Here is a 24,846-nt window from a genome sequence, read left to right on the forward strand (position 1 = left end):
AAAATATTTACCCAATCAAAGTTGAATGTCGCGGGCTCATTAACCTATACAAGTCCATCAACCATCTTCAATGACCCTAAGCATATGGTTGCGGGACATATATCCGGGTTCTAGACACGGCTACCACGGTAAGATGCAAACCATAATACACATAATAGGGCTGACCGGCTTAGACTTTATTTCGGCATCTAGAATATAGAGTGAATGATGACGACTTTAAGGAATTAACTTCCAATATTCTACCTCTACATACTATCCTAATATTTCTCAACAGGGTTATACCATCATAATTTCGGGTTCATCTAAGGTGAACCCTACGTACAACATTGTATGTCATTACACCTCATCAAAATCATGAATCTTGACACATTGGAGAAAATACACCGTGAGCACTACATATATAGCATATCCCTCGAATAAAAGAATATACGCTAGATCATATACCTATGTTAAAAATAGCAGTGTACGATAGCTACCTATCTAATAATTAATGTAAGTTCTCTAAAGATTACCAATTTAACACTAATCACAGTTCATCGGTCAAACCTAATACTTCAGTCAACTCATCGATATCTCAAAATCATGATTTCTCCAATCACACCGTGCTTAAAAGACACGCTACGATTACATACGATGAAAATAACAACATGCATCTAATGAAGAGGTAAATAAAAACAGGTCATAAATTTAAAATCCTATCGGGTAAGTGTTATTGTTCGAACATAGGCTCATAACGATAGCATATGGCGGATTTTATGTTCCATAGAAGCCAACTCGAGAGAGGAGAAGTATCACGGTCTCAAGGAAAATTATTGACAACTGAGTATAACATTAGGTATTAATGGATCTAGCAATAATGGTTACTCATAAGTGAGTACTATCTACGAGCTACAACTGAATCCTAAAACTAGAATTAGTTATGAGAAGGCCGATTGCTTAGAATTTTACGTGCGGCATACAATTCATATAAGGTACCACCTACCTAATGTATGATGCATATAGGTACGACCAAATGATACTTCACGTTATGAAAGCGTCCACAATTTAAAGGCAAGTATAGGCATCCTAATAGAATAAATGATTAAGTCTTCTCAATGCATACCAAACCAATTGCTCAAGGGATGAAAATGAACTCACGAAAAAGGACAAAACAGCACGAGTTACCAAAATGGTTTTTTATAATTTTATATACGAATATTACGACAAATGAATCGTGAAATTAAATAGATAGCTATATAAAATGGTGGCTAAACCCCTTTTCTAAGCCATTTTAACCTATTCCTAGTCATGTATCCTCATCCAAACCTGCTTAAAACAAAGCAATCTCACCAAACCTTAAAACACCCTTTTGTATGCAAGCCTTTATACGCACCTATGTCGCTTATAGAAGAGCAGCAGCGACAGCGGCGGCGACCACGAATCCGAAACCACGCTCCAGGTGAGCGGCAGCGGCGGTCGGAATGGTAGGGTAGCCGGTGGTGGAAGACTGGGCCGGGGGAGGAACGGGGCTACCAGTGCCGGCAGGGGGCTGAGGTACCTCAGTGCTGACGCTGGGCACAACGGTAGGGTACGGCGGCGGGGTCTTGATGGAAGTCGTCAAGCTGCTGGGGCCGGTCGGGTATCCAGTGGGGAAAGGTGTGGATGTGAAAGTCGGGAAGGGCGAGAAAGACTTGGTCGGGTAGGGGGTGAGAGTCTCAGTCGGGTAAGGAGTGAAGGTCTCGCTTGGGTAAGAAGTCTCACCCGGAGTCTCAACAGGACCAGTAGGGTAGGGGGTCTCGCCAGGGGTCTCAACCGGGCTTGTGGGATAAGGAGTCTCACCGGGTGTCTCGACTGGGCCAGTGGGGTAGGGAGTCTCGCCGGGGGTTTCGACCGGACCGGTAGGGGAAGGAGTCTCACCAGGTGTCTCTACGGGGCCGGTAGGGGAAGGAGTCTCACCAGGCGTCTCTACGGGGCCGGTAGGGTAGGGAGTTTCACCCGGAGTCTCAACCGGTCCAGTAGGATAAGGAGTCTCACCGGGTGTCTCAACCGGTCCAGTGGGGGAAGGGGTCTCGCCAGGGGTCTCAATGGGACCAGTGGGGTAAGGGGTGAGAGTCTTGGTGACGGTAGGAGTCTCGATCGGGGTCACAGGGCAGACGGTAGTACCGACAGAGATGGTCTCAGTGGTGGTATGCGGCTGGCCAGGCTTGCCGGGGCAGCTGGTAACCTCAGGTCCGCAAGAAGTGATAGTGCGGATAGTGGTCGAGTAGATGGTCGAGGTGGAGTACTCAGTAGTAGGGGCAGACGTAGGATAGCCAGGAGCAGTGGGGCTGGAAGACGGGTGTCCCTTAGTCAGGCTTGTGGTCGGGTGCTCCTCGGAAGTGTTGGAGGTGGGAAATCCTGGAGCAGTAGCAGTCTCCGAAGTGGACGTTACAGGGCATACTGTAGTAGTGAGGGGGATAGTCTCAGTAGTGACGTGAGGAGTACCCGGGCAGTTGGTGACAGTAGGCGCGCAAGAAGTAACGGTGTACCTGGTCGTCGTGTAGATAGTGGAAGTAGTGTACCTGGTGGAGCTCAGCGTTGTGCTCAGCGTTATTGTGCTACCGGGAACGCTGGTGGGGTACTCTACTCCAGTGGTCGGAACGTAGGTAGAGATGGAGACGGTAGGAACCGAAGAGCTGGACACACCAGCGGAGACAGAGGTGGAACCAATAGGGACCGACGTGCTGTAAGAGGAAGAGTGACCAATGGGGACAGAGGTAGAGCCGGTAGGAACCGATGCGCTGTAGGAAGAAACGCCAGTCGGAACAGTGGTGGAACCAGTAGAAACTGATACACTGGAGGAAGATACGCCGGTGGGCAGAGTTATAGGGGCAGTACCCGAAGTGCTGGAAACACCAGTGGGAAGTGTTGTAGGAGCGGTGGGGTAAGGGGGCACAACGGAGCTGCTGCTGCTGCTGGGGACCAAGGTAGAGGAAGAACTGCTGCTAGCCTCAAAGCTCGAGGTGGAGCTAATCTCAGACGAAGACGAGCTGGCACCGCCGGTGGGGTAAGTTGGGTACGACGGAATAGATGTAGTCGATAGAGTGATAGCACTGGAAGAAGAGGGAGTGCTACTCTCGGAGCTCGAGATTGAGATTGAGATTGAGCTACTCGGGGACGAGGGGACGGACGTGGAAGATATCGCCTCGGTGGAACTAGAGCCGGAGACCTCGGATGAAGAGGTAGAGCTGGAGCTGGCCGGGTAAGACGACGAAGCTGAGCTTGTCACTTCAAAGCTGGAAGTGGAGCTCGATTCAGGGTACGTCGGGTATCCTGGAACGAACGTAGAGGAGCTGACAGCGGACGAGGACGAAGCCGAAGCCGAACTTGTTACCTCGAAACTCGACGTAGAGCTCGACTCGGGGAATGTCGGGTATCCTGGAATAGACGTAAAAGAGCTGACGGCGGACGAAGCTGAGCTGGAGCTGACGACGTATGAAGACGAAGCCGAAGCGGAGCTCGTCACCTCGAAGCTTGAAGTAGAGCTAGACTCAGGGTACGATGGGTATCCTGGAATTGATGTGGAGGAGCTGATGGCGGACGAGGAAGAGGCCGAAGCGGAGCTTGTAACCTCGAAACTCGATGTAGAGCTTGACTCGGGGTACGTTGGGTAACCTGGAACTGAAACGGACGTAGAGGAGCTCACGGGGTACGTTGACGAAGACGGAGTGCTGACCTCAGTCGAGGTCGAGCTCTCGGGATACGTTGGGTAACCCGGGTATGTTGGGTATGGCTCAGGCGCAACGGGGTAGTTACGCTTGGAGTCAGCACTGGCAGAGCCGGCGAGGGCGAGAGCCCCCAGGCTCAGTAATAGACCTTGCATTGCGGTGACTTTTATGCACTCGGAAGAGTATTATATTAGGTATTAAAATATATTCCTAGCGATGGACAAGAAACGACCGTGATCTGAAGCGACTGTGGTGCGCAAGTCAAAGCGAGTGAACTTGGCTGTTTATACAGTTGAGCAAGCCAGAAGCCGATGAGGAGACAAAAACATCTGGGCGGCGAGGGACTCTTTAATATCCATACGATTGAGTGACATCGCTCTGCTGGTAGGCCTTAAGGAGAGTGAAAGACCGGGGCGTCGATACCAGTCAATCTTAGGGTTCCACAAAGAACCAAAGCCCCGTAAATTCCATGAAGCCATGATCCATCACCTATCGTCTCCGCAGAGACGGCGGGTGGGCTGACGTTGAGGCTGGCGGCGCAGGTTGTACCTCTCGTAAACCCCAATACGACACAGACACGAGCAAAGCAAGTGGAGCTGCATTAAAGCTCGACTCGCATTGGTGTAGATCCTGCGAAGGGTGCCATGCCAAGTTGCCGTCTTTATGTACTGTCCACCAATGAGCCCAGCCGCTGGCGCTTTGGCCGTGACACCGTACATACTGTAACCTAAATAGTCTTATTGGAATAGTATGCAGAATGATTGGCTATCATCTTCAGATGCCCCTTGAATACGTTAGCGCACGCTCCAAGTATTCCCAAATTTAGCATCTTTAATCTCCAGTCAAATACGATAGATAATACCTAATTCACACGCGTAGAATATGATAAGTCGCTCTAAATGGCGGTCATTGTCCTCTTTTGTAGAAAAGAGCGGAGATCATCGAGAACCCAACCGTGTACATGCATATATAGCCTTTGTCGTGCGTGGACCAGCATCCTATTCGTGATACTAGTGTAGTCCCAAGATCTCGTTCAGTGTTCCTTTGTTATTGTATGTATATGCATCTACATAATATTCACAAAATGCTACGTAGTAGCTGAATAGAGATCTCGGTGGACCGGTAGATCCGGGTGGTGCCGGAGTGGCGTCTTCCCAATCTGGAATAGGAATAGGGGCTGTTGGAAAACGCTAGAAATACCAACTAATTTGCAGCTTTCGGCTCATGTTTGGTAGTGTATAAGGCTACCTTTCTATCATAGAAACCTGTTTCTCCATACTTCACGAAGCCTCAGTGGAATTCTTCAGAAGTTTTCGGGACTAGTTACAGGTAGTTTAAGCGTACACCCGTTAGCGGGCAACGATCGCGGTGATATGTAGTCCACGCCATGACGCTGACTTGCATTGGCCTGACCTGCATATCACCCGGGCCGAGGGGTTTGTTGCTCGCGATGAAGTTTCTCAGTATTGTGTAGGTATTTGAAAGCATGCTCAACTATGTACTTCTCGGCCCAGTGAAAATTTTCGTACATATGCAGCCATAGTTTTGGTTCCACTGTTGTCGAGTCTTGTTTCTCGATCTGGATGCATTTCAGGGGCACGGAGACTCACGTAATCATAATAGGGGTATAGGGGTATCTCATCCATCCTACATAAAAATACATGTAAACAACCCGCAGCTTTGTTCTTGTCCTGTTTTAATTCTAGTTCACTTCTGCGCAATTAATAGGCGATTACATGCAATCCCCTTTCACCGATGCTAGGAGCATGTGAGAGAGTGGCTCAGTATGAATAACAATATTGGCCCGATTTGCGACGACCGGCTTTGTCGGACAAGGGGGCTTATGATTACCAACAAGGTACGCAATTTCAATGCCGAAGGGGGTTAGTCGACAAGGTACCTTGGGTGAAATAAATTGTTACGAGATGTTGATGTTCAAACTAGTGAAAAAAGAAAAAGAAAAACCGAATCACGATGACAAGAACGAGAGAATTGTATTGCCGTAAACAATTCTCTTTGCTCAACTCCTCACATCCGTCTTAGGCCCTATTTCGTACTTGTTATACGGATTAGTGACGTCACCTTTACACAACCGAAGCTCCATAGTATAACTTGTACGTTGCTGAGAATTAGTCTAACAAGACTACAGGCTTTAGCAGACTTCTTAGCTTCGTTGAATGAAAAGATTCTAACTTGATCCACTTCCCAAAAAACTTGGGTAAACATCGCCTTCATTCTCCTTTGACGATCATACAGCTAGTTGCTGTTACCTAAAGTAGCGCAATAAATACGAGCCGCAAGTCCCAATTGGTTGCTGAAGGAGCCCGAGAAGCCATGGCATCAAGTCCGCTTAACGGTATGGAGTGAACACCTGCATGCTTTAACAACTCACCCGCCTAAGCCTCTCCGCAATTACGAGCTTTCGTGCTGTAGTGCTTACTTACTCACACTTTTGGGGATCGTCCGATCACAGTATTCAAACAGCCACTCAAGCTGTTCTCCCAGCAACCTATGACTGGTATCTTCCGTGACGGCTACTGTCGCACCGGCGGAGGCATCGATCCGGGCAATCATGCCGTGGCCGGTATCGTTACTGACGAATTCCTTGATTTCTCCGCCTCACGCGGGAACGACCTACGCCAGGTCGGCTTGAAAGGCGGCTGCAGGTGGTGTCTGTGCACTTCCCGCTGGCTTGAGGCCTATCAGGCATATCGTGGCGGTAGGGTTACGAATCTGGGCGTTCCCCGCGTCGACTTGGACGCCACAGAAGACAGTGCGCTGGGGATGGTCGACATGGATACTTTCAGGCAGTTTGCTATCAGGCATGATCAGTCGAATGTGAATGGGAGCGGAAGCGGAAGCGGAAGCGGTGCTACGTGAGTTAACTCCCCCGCGCTGTCGGTCCTGTATCGATTTGCGTTAGCAGGGGGGAGTACTTGTTTGTGGCTACTTATTGCACACAACCTGTATGATGATAGCCTGTTCCGGAGCACAACTATATAACCTTGATTCGAACTCTTAGGTAGATGCGAGGTAACCAGAGGCTGAAGATAGGTCTGAAGTCTAGCTTCGTAATATATTAGATAAAAGCACTGGACTCCATTTCATCTCAGTCTAGAATATTCTCAATATAGGGAAATGTAGAAAAATGCCTCGACATTCCAGTTCACTTCGCTAACCTTCGCTCTACAACAGACAAGATGTTACCGGAATTATTGCCGAGACGCCGTCACACTACGAATTGCAGGTAGCCGCTCTCTAGACCAATTCGGCTATCCCGTCGGGTTCGTCTAGTTTGATTGAAACTGGAGGATGTCAGTGACGGCTTTCTAGCTAACAGTGATTGAAGAGTCAATAGTGATTGAAGAGTCAATAGTGATTGAAGAGTCAATTGTGAGCCTGCAGTCTTTGATGTGGTTGAGTTTAGACGCGAAATGTCTAAAAGGGGAAGAGTTCGGTTAGATCTGCGCGATACGCTCGAATCTCAGCAAACGGCGTTTAACACTCCTAAATCGGGAGTGTGAGGAGAAGATCTACCTAATCCTCGGCGGCAAAAAAATAGGAAGAGCGCTAGAAAATACCAACGCCGCGGGAGAGTTACTAGAAATAGATCTCGTGGCGACAATAAAATGCCGCATTCAAGGTAGGTAGATCTTATTTACCCACCGATATAGGTACGATCGAATACGCAGCAAAATCCGGTAAAATAAATAGGGGGCTACGATTCCTGTAACCGTAGTACCGTAGATCGCTTGAATAGGTACCTAGGGTTCCCTTATTGCATTTTATCGGACGATCATCCCAGCTGCATTTTACATCTAGAATTAATATGCTTCGCGACAGAGTTATCAACATGAATTGGCATTGAATTCACTGCATCTGCGGTACAACGGCTTACGTTGGCTGTGCAACATCCGTCAGCCATTAGGATCATCTGCCAACTTTTAGGAGGCGCTCTCGGACGTTCTTGTTCTTCTCAGTACAGCTTTTCTCAGCTGCTTAATAACTTTTTAGGAACAAAGCCATTATCAACCTTGCTTCGCCCAGTCATTGGTTTGTGGGCAATTAAGGGAAAAGCGCCACGATAAGTGCCGATGATACCATGAGTGTGCTCTTGTCGGCTTGTCAACTCGTCACCCCCGGCTTCTTCTGGAGGGATCCGATTCGGACGTTGTCTTTGACCTTTCTGGGCGCATCATGCAAAGTGAAAGCGCTTGGTAGGTGAAGCGTTTCTATTGTCCGTGATTGGCTATAGAAATCCTACTTTGACAAATGCTTGTTAGCAAGTATGGTATTCCTATTGCTATAACGGCAAACACTTAGCTTATGTAGTATTTCAATTTAGGACAAACGTAAGTGCAACTTCCGGCGAGGGATCGAGGTTTATAGGTGGTGTGCTTGCGGTACGTGGGTAGGTAAGTTATACCACGAAAGAAGCAAAAGTTGGGGAATTATTGGTGGGAACTTGGGCTTGGGTGACAGGTCGATAGAATGCAGGTGAAGGACACTACATGGGCTAATTCCACGCGGCTGCAAGGATTCAGGGGTGAACCCGATAGTCGACGCCTGGTCTCAACGGTACTATGTACCTAACCTAGGTATGTGGCGTTTGCCCGAGTTGAATGTCAATATAGTTAATATATATCGATGGTTATGAAGCGTCTTCTTCTTCTTCATTTTTAAGGCTGATAAACATCCACAGTTCACTCCACATCCTACCAATCGATCTTCCTTTATGTGCGTACTTGCGTGTGATGAGGGGTATCTGCAAGTCACCATGTAAGTCAACTAACCCTAAGTAAGTGAGGGTCACAAGTTGAACCAACCAGTTATTTTGTAAATATGACATTATATAGTTAGGTACCTACCTATCTATATTTATATAGCATATGACGACCCATGTGGTATTCATGCTTGACCTTACTTGGTAAGCTTTAGTAAGGATCAAGGATATTAATATGATATTAAAACATTTCTACTTTTTGAGATAATCAAACATTGAAGGCTGGGTAATCACAGAAGTACAATATGTCTAACTATATCTTCGTTGAAGATATTTTAGATAAAGTGACAATGCCGAACTTTGGCAGTTAAGATCTTACATAGTTACACGCTTAGGTACTGTAGCTTCATTGGTCCACGGGTACTTGATATACACACAATCATACAGTAAATATTGTGCGGGGGAAGGTCCAAACCGTTTAGTGGAATCATCGACCACTTAGGTGTCGCAGGTACCTGAAAACCCCACCACTAACCGTTAGTTCGTCTTTAGTTGATCCAATAATCTCTGAAACTTAACGCGAATTCCCCAAAACATCGTCTTGGCTTTCCAACTCCAGCAGGATTGGGAAAGTCTTGGGTCCCCTAAATCCTCCTCCATTGTCTCTTTTTCCCCTTGACTCTGTACAGATCTGATTCGCGTCGCGCTACTTTATTCCCGATACCTAAACTTACCAACTTCAACTATCGAATCATTGGAGGCTTTGGAAGTCTTGATCGGATCAAAGATCCCTCTTTTTTTTTTATCGCATTTATCCTTCAATCTTTGTTATCGCTCGTTTCCTATCACCTAATCTATTCGCGAGCGGTGCTCCTCATACGTTTTCTGACCCCTTTAATACTTTAATACTTACTGTTTCTAATTACGGATACACATCTCCCCGATTCGTCGTACCTTACATGCTTACCTACATGCTGCGAACCTCAGCCCACTTTGACAATTACCTGCTTTGTCACTCAAGTCGTTTCTCTGACTGCCCGTCCAAGTACGAATTCGGCCAAACAGTGACGAGTGCGGACGAATCAAACCTCGGTCGCGATATTTCAGGTGTGTCGAAGGTCGGCAGAGGTCGGTAGCAGCCAGTTTGACCTGAATATCGGGAGGGTCGATTCACAAGCGAATCCTCTATATTCTTGTCTCTGTGCTGCGTATGGCAGCCCCCATCTCGGCTGTCGTCCAACCTGCCCTGTTTAACCTAAATCGACCAATCGACGTCCTGCGATGCATTCGTCAGACAACAATCGACGGGGCCAGCGCCGTCGACCGGATTTGAATATTAACACCTCGAGTCCTATTAGTAAAGATCGCGATTCTATGCCTTCTATGCCTTCTACGCCGTCGGCAAGGTCGAAAACAAAACCACCCGTATCCAGTCGAGCATATCGAGTACCTTCGAACTTACCACCTTCACGCGACTCGGACGATTCTTTTCTAGATAATGGTTCTGACGAAATTAGAGGGAACGAACACGATCTGCCTGACCTGCCTAGAGGTAGGAATGTGAGAGATTCGCACGACTTGTCCCTACCGTCCCGTCAGTTCACGCGCGACTCGCTCGTGACTAATATGTTGACGTCTCTTGATCAATTCTCCCTGGGACAAATACAGACGCCTGTGAATAATTTGTTTGATGACGATGATCCTCTTAGTCCGCCGAGGGGAGACGAGTACTCAAGGTCTATGACGGCTAGTTCCCGACCGGGACGCACGTGGAGCTCTGGTGCTGGGCACGGCCATGGATACTCGTACAGCTCCGACTTTGAGGGTACTGATGACGGATCTAGCAGGATGTCAGGCCAATTCTCGAGAGCGCGACGTAGCAACAGCAGTTCAGGCTTTCAGTCTGGCTTGGGTCGGATCAATAGTTTGCGAGAACGTAGCCAACCCAACGCAGCTGGTGGGCGAGGGTTGCATTCGAGAGGAGGTAAGACCAGTCAAAGCAGTAGCACCAACAGTATCGATGCCGGTGGTTATGCCCAAGTCCTAACCACTCAGCGGTGGGCCCACGGTATCGGTGGGAGGTCATCAAGTTTTGACTACGGACAAAGGCCATCTATAAATTCTCTTAGTGCTTGGAAGACAGATTTTTCTAACACGTTCCTTGTTGATGATTACGAAGCAGCGCCGACGCCAACGATACCTATTGGGCCCCGTCGCCTGAATATGCCGTCCAGTCCCGTCGGTCCCCTACCTATGCCTCCGCCGGAGCCCGAGGCGAAGACTCCCGATCGCAAGAAAGCTGCTGCTGCAAGATCGAGAAGTAGCACTATGAGAACGACGCAATCTAAGCACGGTGGTCCACGCGAGGTGGCGCCCCCGCCCCCGCTACCCTCGGCCGATCTAGATGCTGCACCTGCACCACATATCGGGTATGAGAAGTCTAAGGAAGCCTTGCATGGCGCTCCCAACCCACCACCGCAGGTGAAGCAGGGGTTTTTCAGTAGGATATTTGGCTATCGGAATAGTACAAATGTCCCGGAGGCTAAACCGGCGCAAACTACACCGACGCCAGCAGAAAGCGCTGAGCAATCTAACAAGTTACAGCATATAGCATCGCAGACGAAAGCCCAATCGACCCCTCCGTCAAGGGATTCGCAACGACCGTCTAACCCGCCTCAGATTCTCCATAAGAAGTCGTCGTTTTTTAGAAGGCGGAAGAAGTCTATAGCCGAACCTCCAGTACCACCGCCCCCGGTACCTACGCCGATGGAAATTAGTCGAATTAAAGAACAAGCTATTCAACGTGAAGCCAGTCCTGTTAGCAGCTTACGCGAGATCATGAGTCCATTTCTACAAGAGAACAAGTCGTCTGTGCCTAGCGCACTTTTATCTCCAGGACCTGAGGGTTCGCCGCGGGTACGAGGTTACGAGTCGCAGGATGACGAACATGCTCGTAAGACTCGAGGCTTTTCTCCTGACTACGAGCCTAGTCCAAATGCTACTATCCGGACTGTAAAATCTACATCGGCCTTAAGAGGTCAGGACGCTGCCCGTAGGCGGTCCCAAATGGAAATGGAAATGGAAATGCGAGACCTCCCTGAATTACCTCCTATGAAATCAACCGAGGCTCGTGACGCGACATTCTTCAACGATAGCAGTGATGAGGGCGAAAAGTCGTGGCCTAGTGGAACGCGCAAGCAACAACAGCGGCAAAGCAGCAAATCTCCTCCAAAGATGGACGATTCAAAAGGTGGATTCGAGGGAACTGGAAGCCACGAACAGCATGACAGCAGAGATGAAGATTATAGACCTACTCCATCACCCAACTTGCTGCTTCAACAGAATATTACACCCGAAGAGGAGGACCACAAAGTTGCTAGCCATCGTCAGGGTCCTAAGAGGATGTCTACTTTCCCCGGTTCACTTAACAAGTCTGCCAATGGCTTACCTAGTGTCAGGGTGGATAGTGCTGAAAGCAGCCCAAAGGTCGTGGGTTCGCCTTTAGATGAGCCCGAGGTGTCGGTAGGGGAGCCGACAGAGGACGACCGGCAGAAGGCCCAAAAGATATTTGACGGGAACGAAGATTTCATCCAAAAGGAGAAAGCAGCGGCTTGGATGGGAGAGGAGGGTCTTGTGAGACAAAGAACCCTAAAGGCATACATAGATCTCTATGACTTCACGAACGAAAGTGTTCTTGCCAGTTTGCGACAAATATGTAGTCGTCTCGTCTTCAGGGCCGAGACACAGCAGGTTGATCGGATATTGGTCGCATTTTCAAATCGGTGGTGTGATTGTAACCCCAACCACGGTTTCAAGACTACTGGTAAGCAAGCTGGACTACATCGTTGTTTATGACTAACGCATTGCAGATGTAATACATACTTTGTGTTATTCAATCATGCTCTTGAACACCGATCTCCACTTGGCAGACATTGACCAGAAGATGACCAAGAGCCAATTTGTCAAGAACACCATGACTACTGTTAAGCATGCGATAGCCGACTCTGTTCCCGAAGCGTTTGACCGGGCTAGCATCTTGCCCGGTAAGAATAGTTCACTGAATCCCTCCGATTCAGACATCGGAACTGCCTTTGAACCGGAACCAGAGCGGCCCAGCTGGAGATCATCATTCATGCCGCTACCACGATCAGAGTCGTCGATGGGTAACTACTCAGACGGTCCGGTTGACACGTGCGGACCGCTCGTAAAGACTCCATTTGAAGGTTCCATGAAGGCGTGGGTCCAGCAGATGGAGCTTGTATTAAAAGATATTTATATTTCAATTCGTGATGAAAGACTCCCTCTCTTTGGAGCCGAGCCGGGTCAATCACAGAGCCAATCGCAAGGTAGCCTCTCGGTCATGGGTATGCTCAAGCGCAGCCCAAGCGTCTTGTCAAAGACACCATCCGAGGGTCACATCTCTGTGCGCGGTAGGATCGCTGACCCGACCCGCAATCCTGGAAGTAGATGGAATTCAAAGAGTCGGTCTAGGCCGAGGTTCCCTGGCAATGGACTCTCTTCGAGCCGTACAAGTTTCGAAGATGGAAATTCAATCTGGAGTCCTACTACCTCATCTGCTACGTGGAGCCGTTACTCGTTGGGTAGGACCCAGACTTCGATATCTATGGACTCGTTTAGTTCATACCCGCACGGTGACTACCAGCAATCAATTGGGTTTGCTAATGCTCTAAGTCAAGCTATAATACGTGAAGATGTCCCCCCAGGCACCAGTGGACAATCCATCATGAGCGAGGAGGTGCAAAATAATCAACTCCTCGATGATGAATCGCTCGAGCTTGCTGGCTCGCCCTGGGTGAAAGAAGGCCTTCTCATTCATAAGCATCATCTAGATGGCGTGGATAAGAAAGCTAAAGAGAGAAATTGGGTCGAGATTTTTGCTGTCGTCCAAAAGGGAACAATGAGCCTCTTCTCCTTCTCGACCAAGTCAATGCGCCAAAAGGCTCGCGTTGGCCGCAAGCCCCCTCCTGGTGCCGCTGTTGGCGGTGGGAACTGGCAGGAGAATGCTACCAGTGTCGGGTCTTTCTCGCTCCGCCAAACACTCGCATCCGCCCTCCCCCCGCCCGGTTATTCTCGCAGCCGGCCAAATGTTTGGGCCCTCAGCTTGCCCAGCGGCGCTGTACACCTCTTCCAAGTTGGTACTCCCGAGATTAGCAGGGAGTTCGTTCTCGCGGTCAACTACTGGAGTGCCCGATTAAGCACACACCCGCTAGTCGGCGGTGTCAGCAATATGGAATACGGCTGGAGTGATGCAATTATCAATAACGCCCTTATAACAGCCATCAACGAGCCACCCCCGCCCGTGCGCCCAGGTAGCGCAGCAGCAGGTCTCACCAGCATGCATAGTCGCCAAGGTAGCCTCCAGAGCAGCATTCGTTCGTCGTTTGACGTCAGTGGTGGCTCGCGTGCTAAACTACCAGGCGACCGAATCCATATTGCCGAATGGTCCGCCCCGGCACAATCTCTGCGTCCTAGCAACGCCTCCGAAGATGAGCAGTTAGAAATCCTGGAGACTTACGTCAAATCTATTGAAGAAGACCTCCAGAAACACAATCAACTCAGATCACCTATGCTCCTAGCCTTTACACCGCGTGGCCATAACGCTGCCAAGGCGATGGCAAACTGGGAGCGGAAGAGCAGTTATTTGCTGCGTGAGATCGTTAAGTTTAGGACGTATGTCGATTGCTTACAGCATGCCAAGACGAAGCGTGCGGAAATCTACGCCGAACGCGACAACGCAAACCGTGCTCTACACGGCGAGGACATCAGCGACGACGACGACGATGACGTCCATGATCCGGAGAGTGCCTTGGCCATTCAGGTCGAATAGAATCCGAAAGTCCTTAGCCCGAAAGATACAACAAAGTTATATTATACATAATTTCAATTTTCCAGTTCGAGTTTGGTACTAGCGAATCAATGTAACAAAAGTGAAGTGGTGGGTGAGAGGGGTTACTTTGTATTACATTAGAAGATGACGGGGATAACTCGATACCCGCAGACCGGCGCACGCGTGGCTCCTTGTTTTTGCTATGCTGTAAATATCACATGTGTTATAGTTCGGGGAGAGCTTTCTCCTTGTTGTGAATATCCATATTGAACATATTGAACGAGTAGACGATTGTACGTTGCAAATTTTTGATGCTCGAGATAATTACCGGACTAAGCAATATTCAGTTGATGCTTGTGCGGCGAAATGTCATGCTAATGGCTTCTGATTCTGTACACCTGGTATACCTTGTACTTTATTAATTCTATTGACTCTGCGGCTGTACAATACCTATTAATGAGTATAGTTAACTAAGTCAAGAACATGTTTTAGTTTAATATACCAAGGCTGAGATTACAGCAAATTTGTGATACTCTACCCCTTATCCGACCTCTTCATTTATCTCATTAACTACCCTCGTTTACCTACCAATTCCCTAGCCGCTTTCCGCCACAAAAAAAAACCAGACGTTTATAAAACAAAACGTATTATCACCTTACAAGGTCCCTACTGGTTCGAACTCCACATACCATTTCTATGCATCCTCATTCACCCCTTATCTCCATGGACATGGCACTTTCACCTACCTCGCTATAATTCCGTGCACAGCACAAGATCTCCCGCGTCCGGTATCAAGTCTTGGAGACCCAAACCTATGACAATGAGGATAGCGCGGATGGGCCAACGCCAGAATAGTTCCCAGTGCGACACTAGCAACTCGGTAGGGTTCATGCTGAAGAGCTTGAGGAACCGGTCCCGGAGATGTAAGTAAGATTCTGGGGTAGAGCCGTAATTCTTACCCATGTTGGTGAAGGGGAAAGGAGAAGATGGAAATAGATAGGTGGCGGCGCAATATGAGAAGTGGCGTAGTGTAGTCGACACGGGTAGGATTTCTAAAGGATTTTTTTACACTCCCTTGGTGAAGGAGGGGTTTGACGAAAACCTGTAGGTCGGTATGTGTGCTCACTTGAATACGATTCTTGGGCTTAGAGAGGACCTATTGTGGAAGATACCTTTTATATATTGACACAGATGGCTCGACGAACAAAGGGGCCTCGCAAGAATAATTGAATTATAATATAACAATGCGTCTTTGTTAAGGCATCTTGCTTCTTTTCATGATTCAATCTAAATCGAGGAGGTACTCTCATGCTTCATTTTCCGTCATCTCCTTTAAGCAACAAAAGGACATTTATGCAAGCATAAAAGGAGAGCATGATAAGAAATTGCGGACGGTGAGAGCCTTATGAGATTACTAACGACCATAGCAATAGAGAAGCAATAGATATATACATAGGGGTATCTGTTATGCCCGCCCAGCTCCAAGGAAAAAGAATCTGATAACCAAGTTCCTCTCTGTATATAACGCCATCGTATATAGTAAACCAACTCTAGAAATGACTGCTTAAACATTATACTTGGACTTCCACGAGCTCCTTGCACATATCTAAAAACCTGCTTCGGTACTCCTCGCTATCCGTGGTGATGCTCATCGGCCCTTGGTCGTCAATGAGGTTATAGCCTCGGACTAACGTAGTCATTGCCTTTGCATGGATTGTGTGCTTAGCCCAGAAGAAATCCAGGATGGAAGCTCTATAAATCTCTCTACCGTCGCTCGATACGACACCCGTCCTCCAGCTCGGTGGATTTGGTGGGGTAAAAGGTGGCTGGACAGGCGGGATGGATTCATCGCCGGCCTCTTCCAACTGGATTAAGGGTTCCGATTCGACCGTCGGAGCGTCTAATGCAGATATCCGAACGAGAAAGAGTGAATAATCGACAGCGTTGCAGTTCGCAAGAAGTAGGGTGTCATTTTCTATCTGACGTTCAAATTCGGTAGCCTGTGCTTCGGAGAGCCGGATCTTGTCGCTGAATTCATCGGGAAGCTTGGACTTGGTAGTCTCGGAAGCTAATGTTCCTCCGGCGATATCTCTCTCGGGGAAGAAATAGGAGGTAGGTTTCAGATCCCACGACTCCCATTTCGATTTTGGGCCATCCTGAGGCTCTTGGTCTTGTCCGTACAAGATGTTTTCCATGACGATGTGATGGCTTGGCGCGAGGCCTAACAGCGTACCTATAGTCTTGTGGGTGCTCTCGAGAAAGTTGGTCATGCGCACCAGTAGACTAGAGCGGTTGGCGCGCATATGATCGGTGTAAGGTATGAGCATATCATTCTTGAAGAAGTCATGCTCAAAGTGTCGAGGAACTGATTTCACCAGATAGGCACCGTCATTAGTGCGGAAGAATGTCGAGCCACTGTAACCCATATCACCCATTGGTATTAGAACACCTTTATTCTTCTTGTCGATCTGTTTCCTAGCATTAAAGCTGGCTTTATAGCTGTCCTCGTTAATCATCCATACGCCACGCAGCGGCTTGAACAGATCTTCCCGTACCAGTCGGAAGGATAGCCAATACATATAGAAGAGGCGAAGAGCACTTCTTAAGAGAGAAGGTTTCCGAGCAGGTCTGCCATCCTTTTTCGCCGTTGATATGGCATAAACTATGGAGCGGGCAATTAAAGTCTCACGTCGAGTCATGTTGAAAATAGACTCATTTTTTGCCCGACGGACAAGACTATGAGCATGTTGATGTTAAGCCAAAGTTTACGAAAGTGTCTAGATTAGGTACGTATTCATGATACGGGTTATTTAAAGTGTTCAACTTTCAATGGACAGGAAGAAATGCTCCGGTAGAATAGAACTGAATGACGTCATGAAAGGACAAGAATCATATCACTGGCCCTACGAAATAATTACATTACAGCCTTAACACCTTTCTCTCATGTCTGTTTTGCCATAATATTATTTCAGTCATCTAATCATCATTTACCCCTTTCTATATATTTTCATTCAAAAAGCTGAGTTGAGAATTTCGTTATACAGTACTTCATACACGATGTAAGCGAGTTGTCCATTCAGAACTTATAAAATTTCAGGGATGTCACGGACTTGATCGTGTCAGTCTTCGTGCTCCGCTGTCCACCAGCGCCCGGGCATAGTATCGATGAAGCAATTCAACAACAAAAGGCGATGGCATTTTCCCATCGCGTACGGGCGCTACGCTATTGAAGAATGCCGTCTTTATACCGACTTCAACCGTTCTGTCTTCTCTATTCACTTTAGCAGTCAAAATGAGTATCCCGTCGAATTCGCGTGGACCGGGCTCGAGTGGTGACCCTGCCGCTCTTATTGTGACAGAATTGCTTGTCCTCTCCACTACCTCGAACTGGTCTGAAAAGCGTGTCCCGAGCTCATATTTAGACGACGCCAATTGTTGTTGGTCGAAGAGTTGGTCTTTCGTCTTGGGACCTTTTAAAGAAAGCGTCGTGAGAATGCGCTGTGGTATGTATGCTGGAAGCAAAGCGACTGATTAGCTCGGATGCTTTCACTACCATCCAACCTATACGAGAATGCTCGACGTACCGCATCCAGCCCACACCCCACGACAAAACTCAGTTGCTATAGCTTCTTCGTCGTCTCCAAGATCAGGTCTGACTTTGGATAGAGGCAGGCGCTTCCAAGCGTAATCCTGAATCGTCGGGTTACGATGACGATTCAAATGAACGAAACTCTTGCTGGTCCATATATCGTCGTCTGCCGGTAGTTTTGATATTAAGTTCGTCGTCATAGTCAAGTAGACGCCGCCTCCACCAACAACCACCAGGGCCGTTCCTACACTTTTCCGAATCCAATTCATGATGGTTTTCTTATCCGTTTAAACTGTAAATGGGAATAGCCATGATTTTGGATATGGAGTATATTGGTAGGTAAATATCCATCGCTAATACGCCAAGAGAGCTCGTATCACTAGCGGGAGCTAGGAGCATAGGTTTTAAGCCGAAAGCGCGAGTACTAATGCTATGAGCCATGCAATGAAACGCCATGCCACTCCGTTTCTCGAAAGCCCCCGCTGGTCTCTTTATAATGCTCACTAATCCATGCTTTGGCTGCCAGCCTCCGGGTACGGGTGTTGCTATTGATCATATTGCATTGATGGGCTCGGGCCGGAATTGTCCTACGGCGTACTATTTGGATAAGCTAGAAAACTAATTATTGATAGTGTAGAGCTTGGTAGGCCTAAGTACTTGTTCGTCACGAACCCTCTATATATAGTAGTTGCTATTTCTATAGTCAAATAAAATAACCAAATTAGCATCGTTTTGGTATTTGAATTTATGTCGCGCACATAATACTTAGGTATGAGAAGCCATAAGTCAGTCCGATAAATACACGGGAGCCCTAGCTCCTAAGTCTATTCTCAATTTGATTTATATATGTATATAGCTACTACGCCACGTGTTTTCCAGTTCATGAAAGGCACCTCCGTATAAACGGTGTAAATCTTAACCACCTCACCTCTTCCGATTCCATTCCACACTCTCATATAAGGGTGTAACCAACTCGACTGCAACTAAAAGCGCTTCAAATACAAAATGCCCACCCCCATTACAACAATTTAGTTACCTCTGATCGGAAGGAAGCCCGTTACCACTAGCATTAAAACCCTGTTAGTCATATTAAGGAGTTAGTAACGGCGTAAAACACTTACCCCTAACCTCAGATGTTGGGTTTTGAAAGCCATCGTGAGACATGAGTTCTAACCAGATTATGGTTTCCAAGAAATTTCGTTCAATCCTGTCACGTCGACGGCGGCTCTGACGGTATAGCCGCCCTTCGCCGCGTGTGCATTCCCGCGTTGACATTGGTTAGGATACGATGTCAGTGGCTGCCAAGACTAGGATTTAGCCAGTTGTCTATGCTAGGATCTCGCTCATGACCGAAGTGATCTCGTATACTGTGAGTTTAATATTTGATTTCATAGTTGGTGAGAATTATTTTGGTGTATATAGGTATTTGGAGGGAAATAGCCGAAGAGTAGGGATGTTGGGGGTTTTAGGGGGGCACTCTATATCTTCGTTTAACACTCTTTGTGTCTCTACCTCTAGGTGAAAGTGTAATGTGACTCCTCTAGAAAGAGTTATAAGTGGAATGGGGTTCAACTGCTAATATGATTGGTCATTCAAATAACATAAATCGGCTTGAATATTGTGTTTCTTTGGATCATCATGCCATTTCTCTTTGTTACTTTTTATTTGTTTATCTAGTATACCTCGCCCCTTCATTGTCAGCTTTAGTAATCTCTTCTATATTTGAGGGGGCTCTTTGCGCCGTAATACTTGTAATACTCCCATAGTTGTATATCCACTGCATGATCAGAAATTAGAACAGAAGCCCCGAACCGAAGAATAGGGGGTTACGCTTACTCCAGAACTTTAGTATTTAGTGGCGAAACGAATCAACCAAGTCACGTCTTGCAATGTATAAATAAATTACTCGTTTTATAATCTGACTCTATTATATATTTCTGTCTATTCTGCTGGGTATATGTAAATCCATTAAGATCCTATACCTGTGTAGCGACAACACCGAGTTGGATATCGTCCATCTTATGCAAACCTAACGCCCCTAAATGCATTATCCATCTTATCATTCATTAATATTGGGCTCTATTAAGGCGAAAACCTTTCCATGAGCATAAATAGCCTCTTAAAAAACCTCATAGTAAGAAACACTCAGGCAAAATCGCTTGCCCCGTTTGTCAGTTAATCCTTTTAGTATCGTACTTAGATCTTGGTGATCTTGAAGCCGACTTGTATAGTTCTGGATGCAATAAACCATAGCGTCGATATGGTCATCACAATACCACAAAATAGCTGAAGGCCTAGGAAGCTACCGCCGTTGGCATTCACGATGGCGCCACCGATGGGCGAGCCTGTCAAGGCGCCGAGTGCCGCCACGAAGAATGCAATACCACTGCGTATGCCGATCTCGCGGATGTCGCTGATTTGCGCAATAACGGCAGGCAACAGCGAGATGAAACCACCAGATGCAAATCCAAACACGGCTCCGTACACGACCGTCGTGGCTGTTGATTTGCCCGGCACCCATAGAGCCAGCGTGATTACGCCTGATAGTCCCGAGATGAAAATCATAACGTTAAAACGTCCGAATCGATCGCCTAGGAAACCGGGTACGATACGGCCTGGAATACTAACGGCGTTGATGATAGGGAGGAGGTATGGCACAATAGACGCGTCGATCCCTTGCTGTCGGGCCTGCAACTGGATATAATTAAATGGCAAAAACATGCCAAAGAAGAAGAAGAAACCGGCAAGGATAATACACACAAAGGCCGGTTCGTGAAGAGGTCGTACGTATTCCGCGAAATTAAATGGTCTCTTACGAGGTGGAAGACGGGACTTGATGGTGCAGCAGGCGAAGGTGCACAAGGCTAGGAGCATGAAGCCGATAGCCCGTATAGTCCAGGGGAAGCCGATCTGTGGGATAAGGTGGTTCATCATGATGGGTAGGATCACACCTCCGAGCGATGAGCCTGACACCATCAGCCCCAGGGCCGCAGCGCGTCGCTTGAAAAACCAGCCCATGACCGAGTTCATTGCCGAGTTAAACACCGCGCTCATGCCCACCGCGCTTACAATGCCTTGCGAGAGGAGAATCTGGTAGTACTGCGTCGAGAGGGACAGCATCATCATCCCGAAGCAGAACACTAGGGTTCCAATGATGAGTAGCCACCGAGGACCGTAGCTATCGAACAGTCGGCCCATCTACAAATATTAAGATATGTCAGCCGTTATCTCTTCACCCATAAGTTGAGGGGGGAATAAGAAAAGCGAATTAGCATTACTTACGACCGCGTTCAAACCGGACATCATAAATACTTGAATTGAAGTGATCCAAGTGACAGTCGACGCGTTGTAGTTAGACAACGGCCCTGAGACGTAGTAGTTGACGAACGATCCCACACAATTCACAAGTCCGAAGGTACTGAACAGGGCACAGAAGCCACCAGCGACGACAAGCCAGGCCTCGAGGCCGCCATCCGGGAAGTCGGCCGGGCTGAAGCCGGGTGCCGCACCGGGAGTATGTGGCGCCACGCCGCCTTTCTCCACTATAGCATCTCAAGTTAGCACGAAGTCATTATGACTACCTGATTTAGAGGAGTCTCAAAATCTTACTATCTGCTTCGATGACATTTTCCGGGTCGGGGAATATATTGGCATTGGTGGATTTGGCCTGCGACGGGATGCGCTCGAGAGAGTGCCGCGTGGACTCGTAAGGGGTCGGTTCGCCAGAGGTTCTGGGTAGATCGGATGGCGCACCCTTCATCGTCGATGTCTCCGAGTCGTAGCCGGGGGTTCTAGCCTGGGAGATGTCGTGGGATAACGAGACCGGCGCTTCTTGGGGGTGGTGAGTCGGCGTTTGCATCTCGGGAGACTAAAGGGGAAGAAGATATCGATCGCGTTGTCTGGATGCAGGGACCCAAGGACAGGGGCTGCTACTATATATCAAGAGGCGTGGAGAGTACGGTAAGTGATTTGGTACCGTAGAGCATAGGTAGGTAGGTCACTCTAACGGGATATCCCTATTTGTCTACTACAGTACAAATAATCTATTGACGAGGCTTGCCCAAACTCTTATATGAAACGGCAATCACCCAAAGTACATGATTGAGCCCGAGAAACTCGGAGTATATGTTAGGGTCTCGGTTTTAAAACCCAATGACTAGGGCGCGGGCACGCGTTGTCAGGGTTCTTTCGCATAGTCATCGAGTCAACGGGATAGGTTTGTCTCCACCGTCCCCTTGTACATAGTGTATAATGGAATCTCATACGGGTATGGTTAAGTGGGACTTGTTCCCAGCTGAAAGTAGAGAATTTGACCTTATTGGTGACTGTGTACGGTTGCTATATCCTAAGGTAAGCTACTCACATGTGATAACTAAAGCCTATGTCCTTCTATACGTGATATTGCGTGAGTTCGGCACCTAAGATACCTATGTAAGAGAAAGCTAGGAGAAGTATACACGTATATACTCGCCCTCTCAAACAAGCCGAATCGTAGTGAAGAGGTAGGGCCAATTTAAAACCCAAGCAATCCCCCGATTGCTATAAAAGCCTAAGAGTTGAAACGTGAATTTACCAAAGTCACCGGTACTTCTTTTCTATTAATATATCAGAACACGACCCCTATTTAGTACTGTATTGCACTATACTATCAGCATGGGATTTCAGCAACTAACTGAAGAGATACTTATCACTATTATTAGTGGTCTACGAAGGAAGCATTCAGCTAATTAGTCTACCGATATTGCATGATAATAGATAACTACCTCCTAACCTGGTTGATTTCGGTGTGTAACGAAGCGCGAAAGCCGAATTTCTTACAAAGCATAACCCGTAGATTTCTGGGTACGCGGGTGCGTGTAAATGTACGCCAAGACCCCAGCGGGTTGGTATGGAGCTAATGCAATGCGTAGAACCAATAGAATGGGCTGAATGGTTGAATTCATACAGTCCCGTTTGAAGATTCCTGGTTCGCACTAACGGAATAGAGCCAAGATTGGATCTTATCTAGGTATGTCATGTACCAAGATCTCGCTAGAAATACGCGTTTGTTCGGAGATGGGAATTAGAGCTGCTCGGATTTAAATATTCTGATAATGAAAATTTTATGTTTTTGGCCTTTAACCACACGTTTATAGGGTTGGCAGTATGTGAACTGTAATGACATTGGGGTTTGAAGTTAGAGTCACTTCATGTTAAATATAATCGTTGGTAGCTTGAGTTACACAATCAATCTGATCTATCTTTAGTTAAGTATGTGCGGTACGGACATCAAAAAAGAATCGGCCGATAATTCTCGATATGTACAAAGTACTCCGATAGAAATGCTCGACCCTACATGAATTTCTCGGGGCTCCAAGATAATTTGTCACATACGTTAACAAGTGTAACTAACAGAATGCTGACCTAATTATTGGGGTTTTTGTTTATGCTGCAACCTTGATACTATATCGTGTAATGCTTCCTAAATTTCACCAAGGGAACTAGGAGGAAACTAGCCCCCAGTAATCATTATGCTATGGCCGGCTGTATGATACAATAACTTATTTAGTTTTTAATGACGGTAGAACTGCCAATCTATTATGACTTCTCAAAGTCTTTAAGATTTTTGGCGTCGGCAAACGAGACCTTTCCGTCTTGTCCAACGCTCGCCACATTTATCTTGACCTCCGCCGCATCCTTCGTCTTCGGTGTGACGTCGGGCTTCGGCTTCGTTACCAACTCCACGGTAGCGGGGACCTCTCCCATAGGGGCGTCGGCAAGCTCATTGACGTCTGCACTCGTGAGCACGTCGCTAATCCGAGTGCCTCTGCTCGACATGAGTATCGTGGTTGGGCCTCGGAATTGTAAGAATAGCCTATCACCCCATATCGTGCGTCTCGCTGTCGTGCGGAGACTAAATAGGACTCGGGAAAGGAACTTGTAAGTCTCGGTCCCGCGCATTGTCTTCAGGAACTTGTTATCCCCTAGCCATGTCGTAATCGAAGGTACCTGGAATCTAATGCCCGAGCTCTTGAATCTGAAGGGCAAAGGTGGGTGCTTTGTCACCGTATAAGCTACCACGTTCGAGGGGTGAACTACGAATTCCTCCTCTTCCGCCAAGGTAAGTTGGTATATGTGTCCTGGTGCAGATAATGCAGCAAGTCCTCGGCCGGTCAACTCGGACGAACCCCAGTGGGCGACTGGGAGTCGATATTGGATTCGGGGAGTTACGCTCAATGAATGTCCAGTCCACGCGAGAAGCGCCGATCTTTGCGCTACCATCCAATCTGTCGTCCCATCAAGGTGCAGTATAGAAAATGTAGTCGTAGGTGACTTAGTAGATATTAATGCCGTGAGCGGAGTTGTGGAGGATATGCGTTGGTAGAGGAAGGGGACTCCTGTGACGGCTCGCGTAAAAGGTGAGAGTAAGGAGAGGGTCGATTGCGCCTAATCCAGGTGGTTAGTTATGTTCTCTATAAGTCCTTACATATTGCATCATCTCACATTTTGCGCTTTACCCGACACTGCGACTAATGTTCCGCGACGTGTGTACAGCCTCTGCGAAGCCGACAGAGACACCGAGAGGAGGGAATACGGCGTCCCTAACACTTCAAATCTAGCATCTAAAGCACCGTATAAGCATTATTGCTCAGAAAACGAGTCGAAGAGCTGGTAAAGGTACCCGCAACATCTTTAGAGACATCAATGGACGTGCCGAAGACATCTCCCCCGAGGCGAGGCGACCCGGTAGTGGGGGAGGAACTGAGCTGGATAGCTCTACATTGGCGACAAATGTAGTCTCTCCGAAGTCCCAATTGATCTATGCGCCCTCTTCTAGCTAGGAGGGAGACGCCGCGCATGGTGGCGGTCTCGAAGGGAGGTGGTTAATATGACCGTTGTTCGCGAGAACTTGTGACGAATGAGCAAAAAATAGAAACATCAAATATTCGAGCTTCAAAGAGGTACGAAGTACTTTACCTGATGTATGTACCTATACATATACTCACATTAGGTAAGCATG

The 24,846-nt window shown here is 47.6% G+C and overlaps 7 protein-coding genes across 7 annotated transcripts; 2 read left to right on the plus strand and 5 right to left on the minus strand.

Annotated features, from left to right (window-relative positions):
- Positions 1–1,160: 1,160 nt before the first annotated feature.
- Positions 1,161–4,055, minus strand: F4817DRAFT_353102 (uncharacterized protein). Its single transcript, XM_049305307.1, has 2 exons — positions 1,932–4,055; positions 1,161–1,736 (listed from the first exon to the last, which is right to left on the minus strand). The coding sequence occupies exons 1-2, from the start codon at positions 3,839–3,841 to the stop codon at positions 1,382–1,384; spliced, it is 2,265 nt and encodes a 754-aa protein (XP_049154134.1). The 5' UTR covers positions 3,842–4,055; the 3' UTR covers positions 1,161–1,381.
- Positions 4,056–5,505: 1,450 nt separating this feature from the next.
- Positions 5,506–6,945, plus strand: F4817DRAFT_304792 (uncharacterized protein). Its single transcript, XM_049299835.1, has 3 exons — positions 5,506–5,544; positions 5,730–6,042; positions 6,160–6,945. Exons 2-3 carry the CDS (start codon positions 6,021–6,023, stop codon positions 6,564–6,566), a joined length of 429 nt encoding a protein of 142 aa, XP_049154135.1. The 5' UTR covers positions 5,506–5,544; positions 5,730–6,020; the 3' UTR covers positions 6,567–6,945.
- Positions 6,946–9,690: 2,745 nt separating this feature from the next.
- Positions 9,691–14,257, plus strand: F4817DRAFT_320860 (uncharacterized protein; the record flags this gene model as incomplete). The annotated part of the gene is made up of 2 exons (XM_049301228.1): positions 9,691–12,232; positions 12,279–14,257. The coding sequence occupies 2 exons, from the start codon at positions 9,691–9,693 to the stop codon at positions 14,255–14,257; spliced, it is 4,521 nt and encodes a 1,506-aa protein (XP_049154136.1).
- Positions 14,258–15,418: 1,161 nt separating this feature from the next.
- Positions 15,419–17,056, minus strand: F4817DRAFT_353118 (SAICAR synthase-like protein). Its single transcript, XM_049305308.1, has one exon. It carries the CDS (start codon positions 16,954–16,956, stop codon positions 15,829–15,831), a length of 1,128 nt encoding a protein of 375 aa, XP_049154137.1. The 5' UTR covers positions 16,957–17,056; the 3' UTR covers positions 15,419–15,828.
- A 124-nt stretch (positions 17,057–17,180) lies between these two features.
- Positions 17,181–18,575, minus strand: F4817DRAFT_353120 (uncharacterized protein). Its single transcript, XM_049305309.1, has 2 exons — positions 17,843–18,575; positions 17,181–17,770 (listed from the first exon to the last, which is right to left on the minus strand). The coding sequence occupies exons 1-2, from the start codon at positions 18,113–18,115 to the stop codon at positions 17,360–17,362; spliced, it is 684 nt and encodes a 227-aa protein (XP_049154138.1). The 5' UTR covers positions 18,116–18,575; the 3' UTR covers positions 17,181–17,359.
- Positions 18,576–20,042: 1,467 nt separating this feature from the next.
- Positions 20,043–21,705, minus strand: F4817DRAFT_362303 (riboflavin transporter MCH5; the record flags this gene model as incomplete). Its single annotated transcript, XM_049306518.1, has 3 exons — positions 20,043–21,044; positions 21,129–21,388; positions 21,456–21,705. 3 exons carry the CDS (start codon positions 21,703–21,705, stop codon positions 20,043–20,045), a joined length of 1,512 nt encoding a protein of 503 aa, XP_049154139.1.
- Positions 21,706–23,163: 1,458 nt separating this feature from the next.
- On the minus strand, positions 23,164–24,777 carry F4817DRAFT_353123 (mitochondrial biogenesis AIM24-domain-containing protein). Its single transcript, XM_049305310.1, has 3 exons — positions 24,508–24,777; positions 24,330–24,448; positions 23,164–24,272 (listed from the first exon to the last, which is right to left on the minus strand). Exons 1-3 carry the CDS (start codon positions 24,683–24,685, stop codon positions 23,424–23,426), a joined length of 1,146 nt encoding a protein of 381 aa, XP_049154140.1. The 5' UTR covers positions 24,686–24,777; the 3' UTR covers positions 23,164–23,423.
- Positions 24,778–24,846: the final 69 nt, after the last annotated feature.

The sequence above is a fragment of the Daldinia loculata genome, assembly GCF_022478755.1.
Source record: "Daldinia loculata strain CBS 113971 unplaced genomic scaffold F4817scaffold_90, whole genome shotgun sequence".
Classification (NCBI taxonomy): Eukaryota; Fungi; Ascomycota; class Sordariomycetes; order Xylariales; family Hypoxylaceae; genus Daldinia; species Daldinia loculata.

Coding starts and splice junctions, on each gene's coding strand:
- F4817DRAFT_304792 (XM_049299835.1), top strand. CDS start 6,021: ATGGCATCAAGTCCGCTTAACG. Junction 6,043..6,159: donor GGCATCAAGTCCGCTTAACG/GTATGGAGTGAA, acceptor GTCCGATCACAG/TATTCAAACAGCCACTCAAG.
- F4817DRAFT_353123 (XM_049305310.1), bottom strand. CDS start 24,685: ATGCGCGGCGTCTCCCTCCTAGCTAGAAGAGGGCGCATAGATCAATTG. Junction 24,449..24,507: donor TGTCTCTAAAGATGTTGCGG/GTACCTTTACCA, acceptor ACGGTGCTTTAG/ATGCTAGATTTGAAGTGTTA. Junction 24,273..24,329: donor TGTCGGGTAAAGCGCAAAAT/GTGAGATGATGC, acceptor CACCTGGATTAG/GCGCAATCGACCCTCTCCTT.
- F4817DRAFT_353120 (XM_049305309.1), bottom strand. CDS start 18,115: ATGAATTGGATTCGGAAAAGTGTAGGAACGGCCCTGGTGGTTGTTGGT. Junction 17,771..17,842: donor GTGGGGTGTGGGCTGGATGC/GGTACGTCGAGC, acceptor GCTTTGCTTCCA/GCATACATACCACAGCGCAT.
- F4817DRAFT_353102 (XM_049305307.1), bottom strand. CDS start 3,841: ATGCAAGGTCTATTACTGAGCCTGGGGGCTCTCGCCCTCGCCGGCTCT. Junction 1,737..1,931: donor CCCGTAGAGACGCCTGGTGA/GACTCCTTCCCC, acceptor GACTCCGGGTGA/GACTTCTTACCCAAGCGAGA.
- F4817DRAFT_353118 (XM_049305308.1), bottom strand. CDS start 16,956: ATGACTCGACGTGAGACTTTAATTGCCCGCTCCATAGTTTATGCCATA.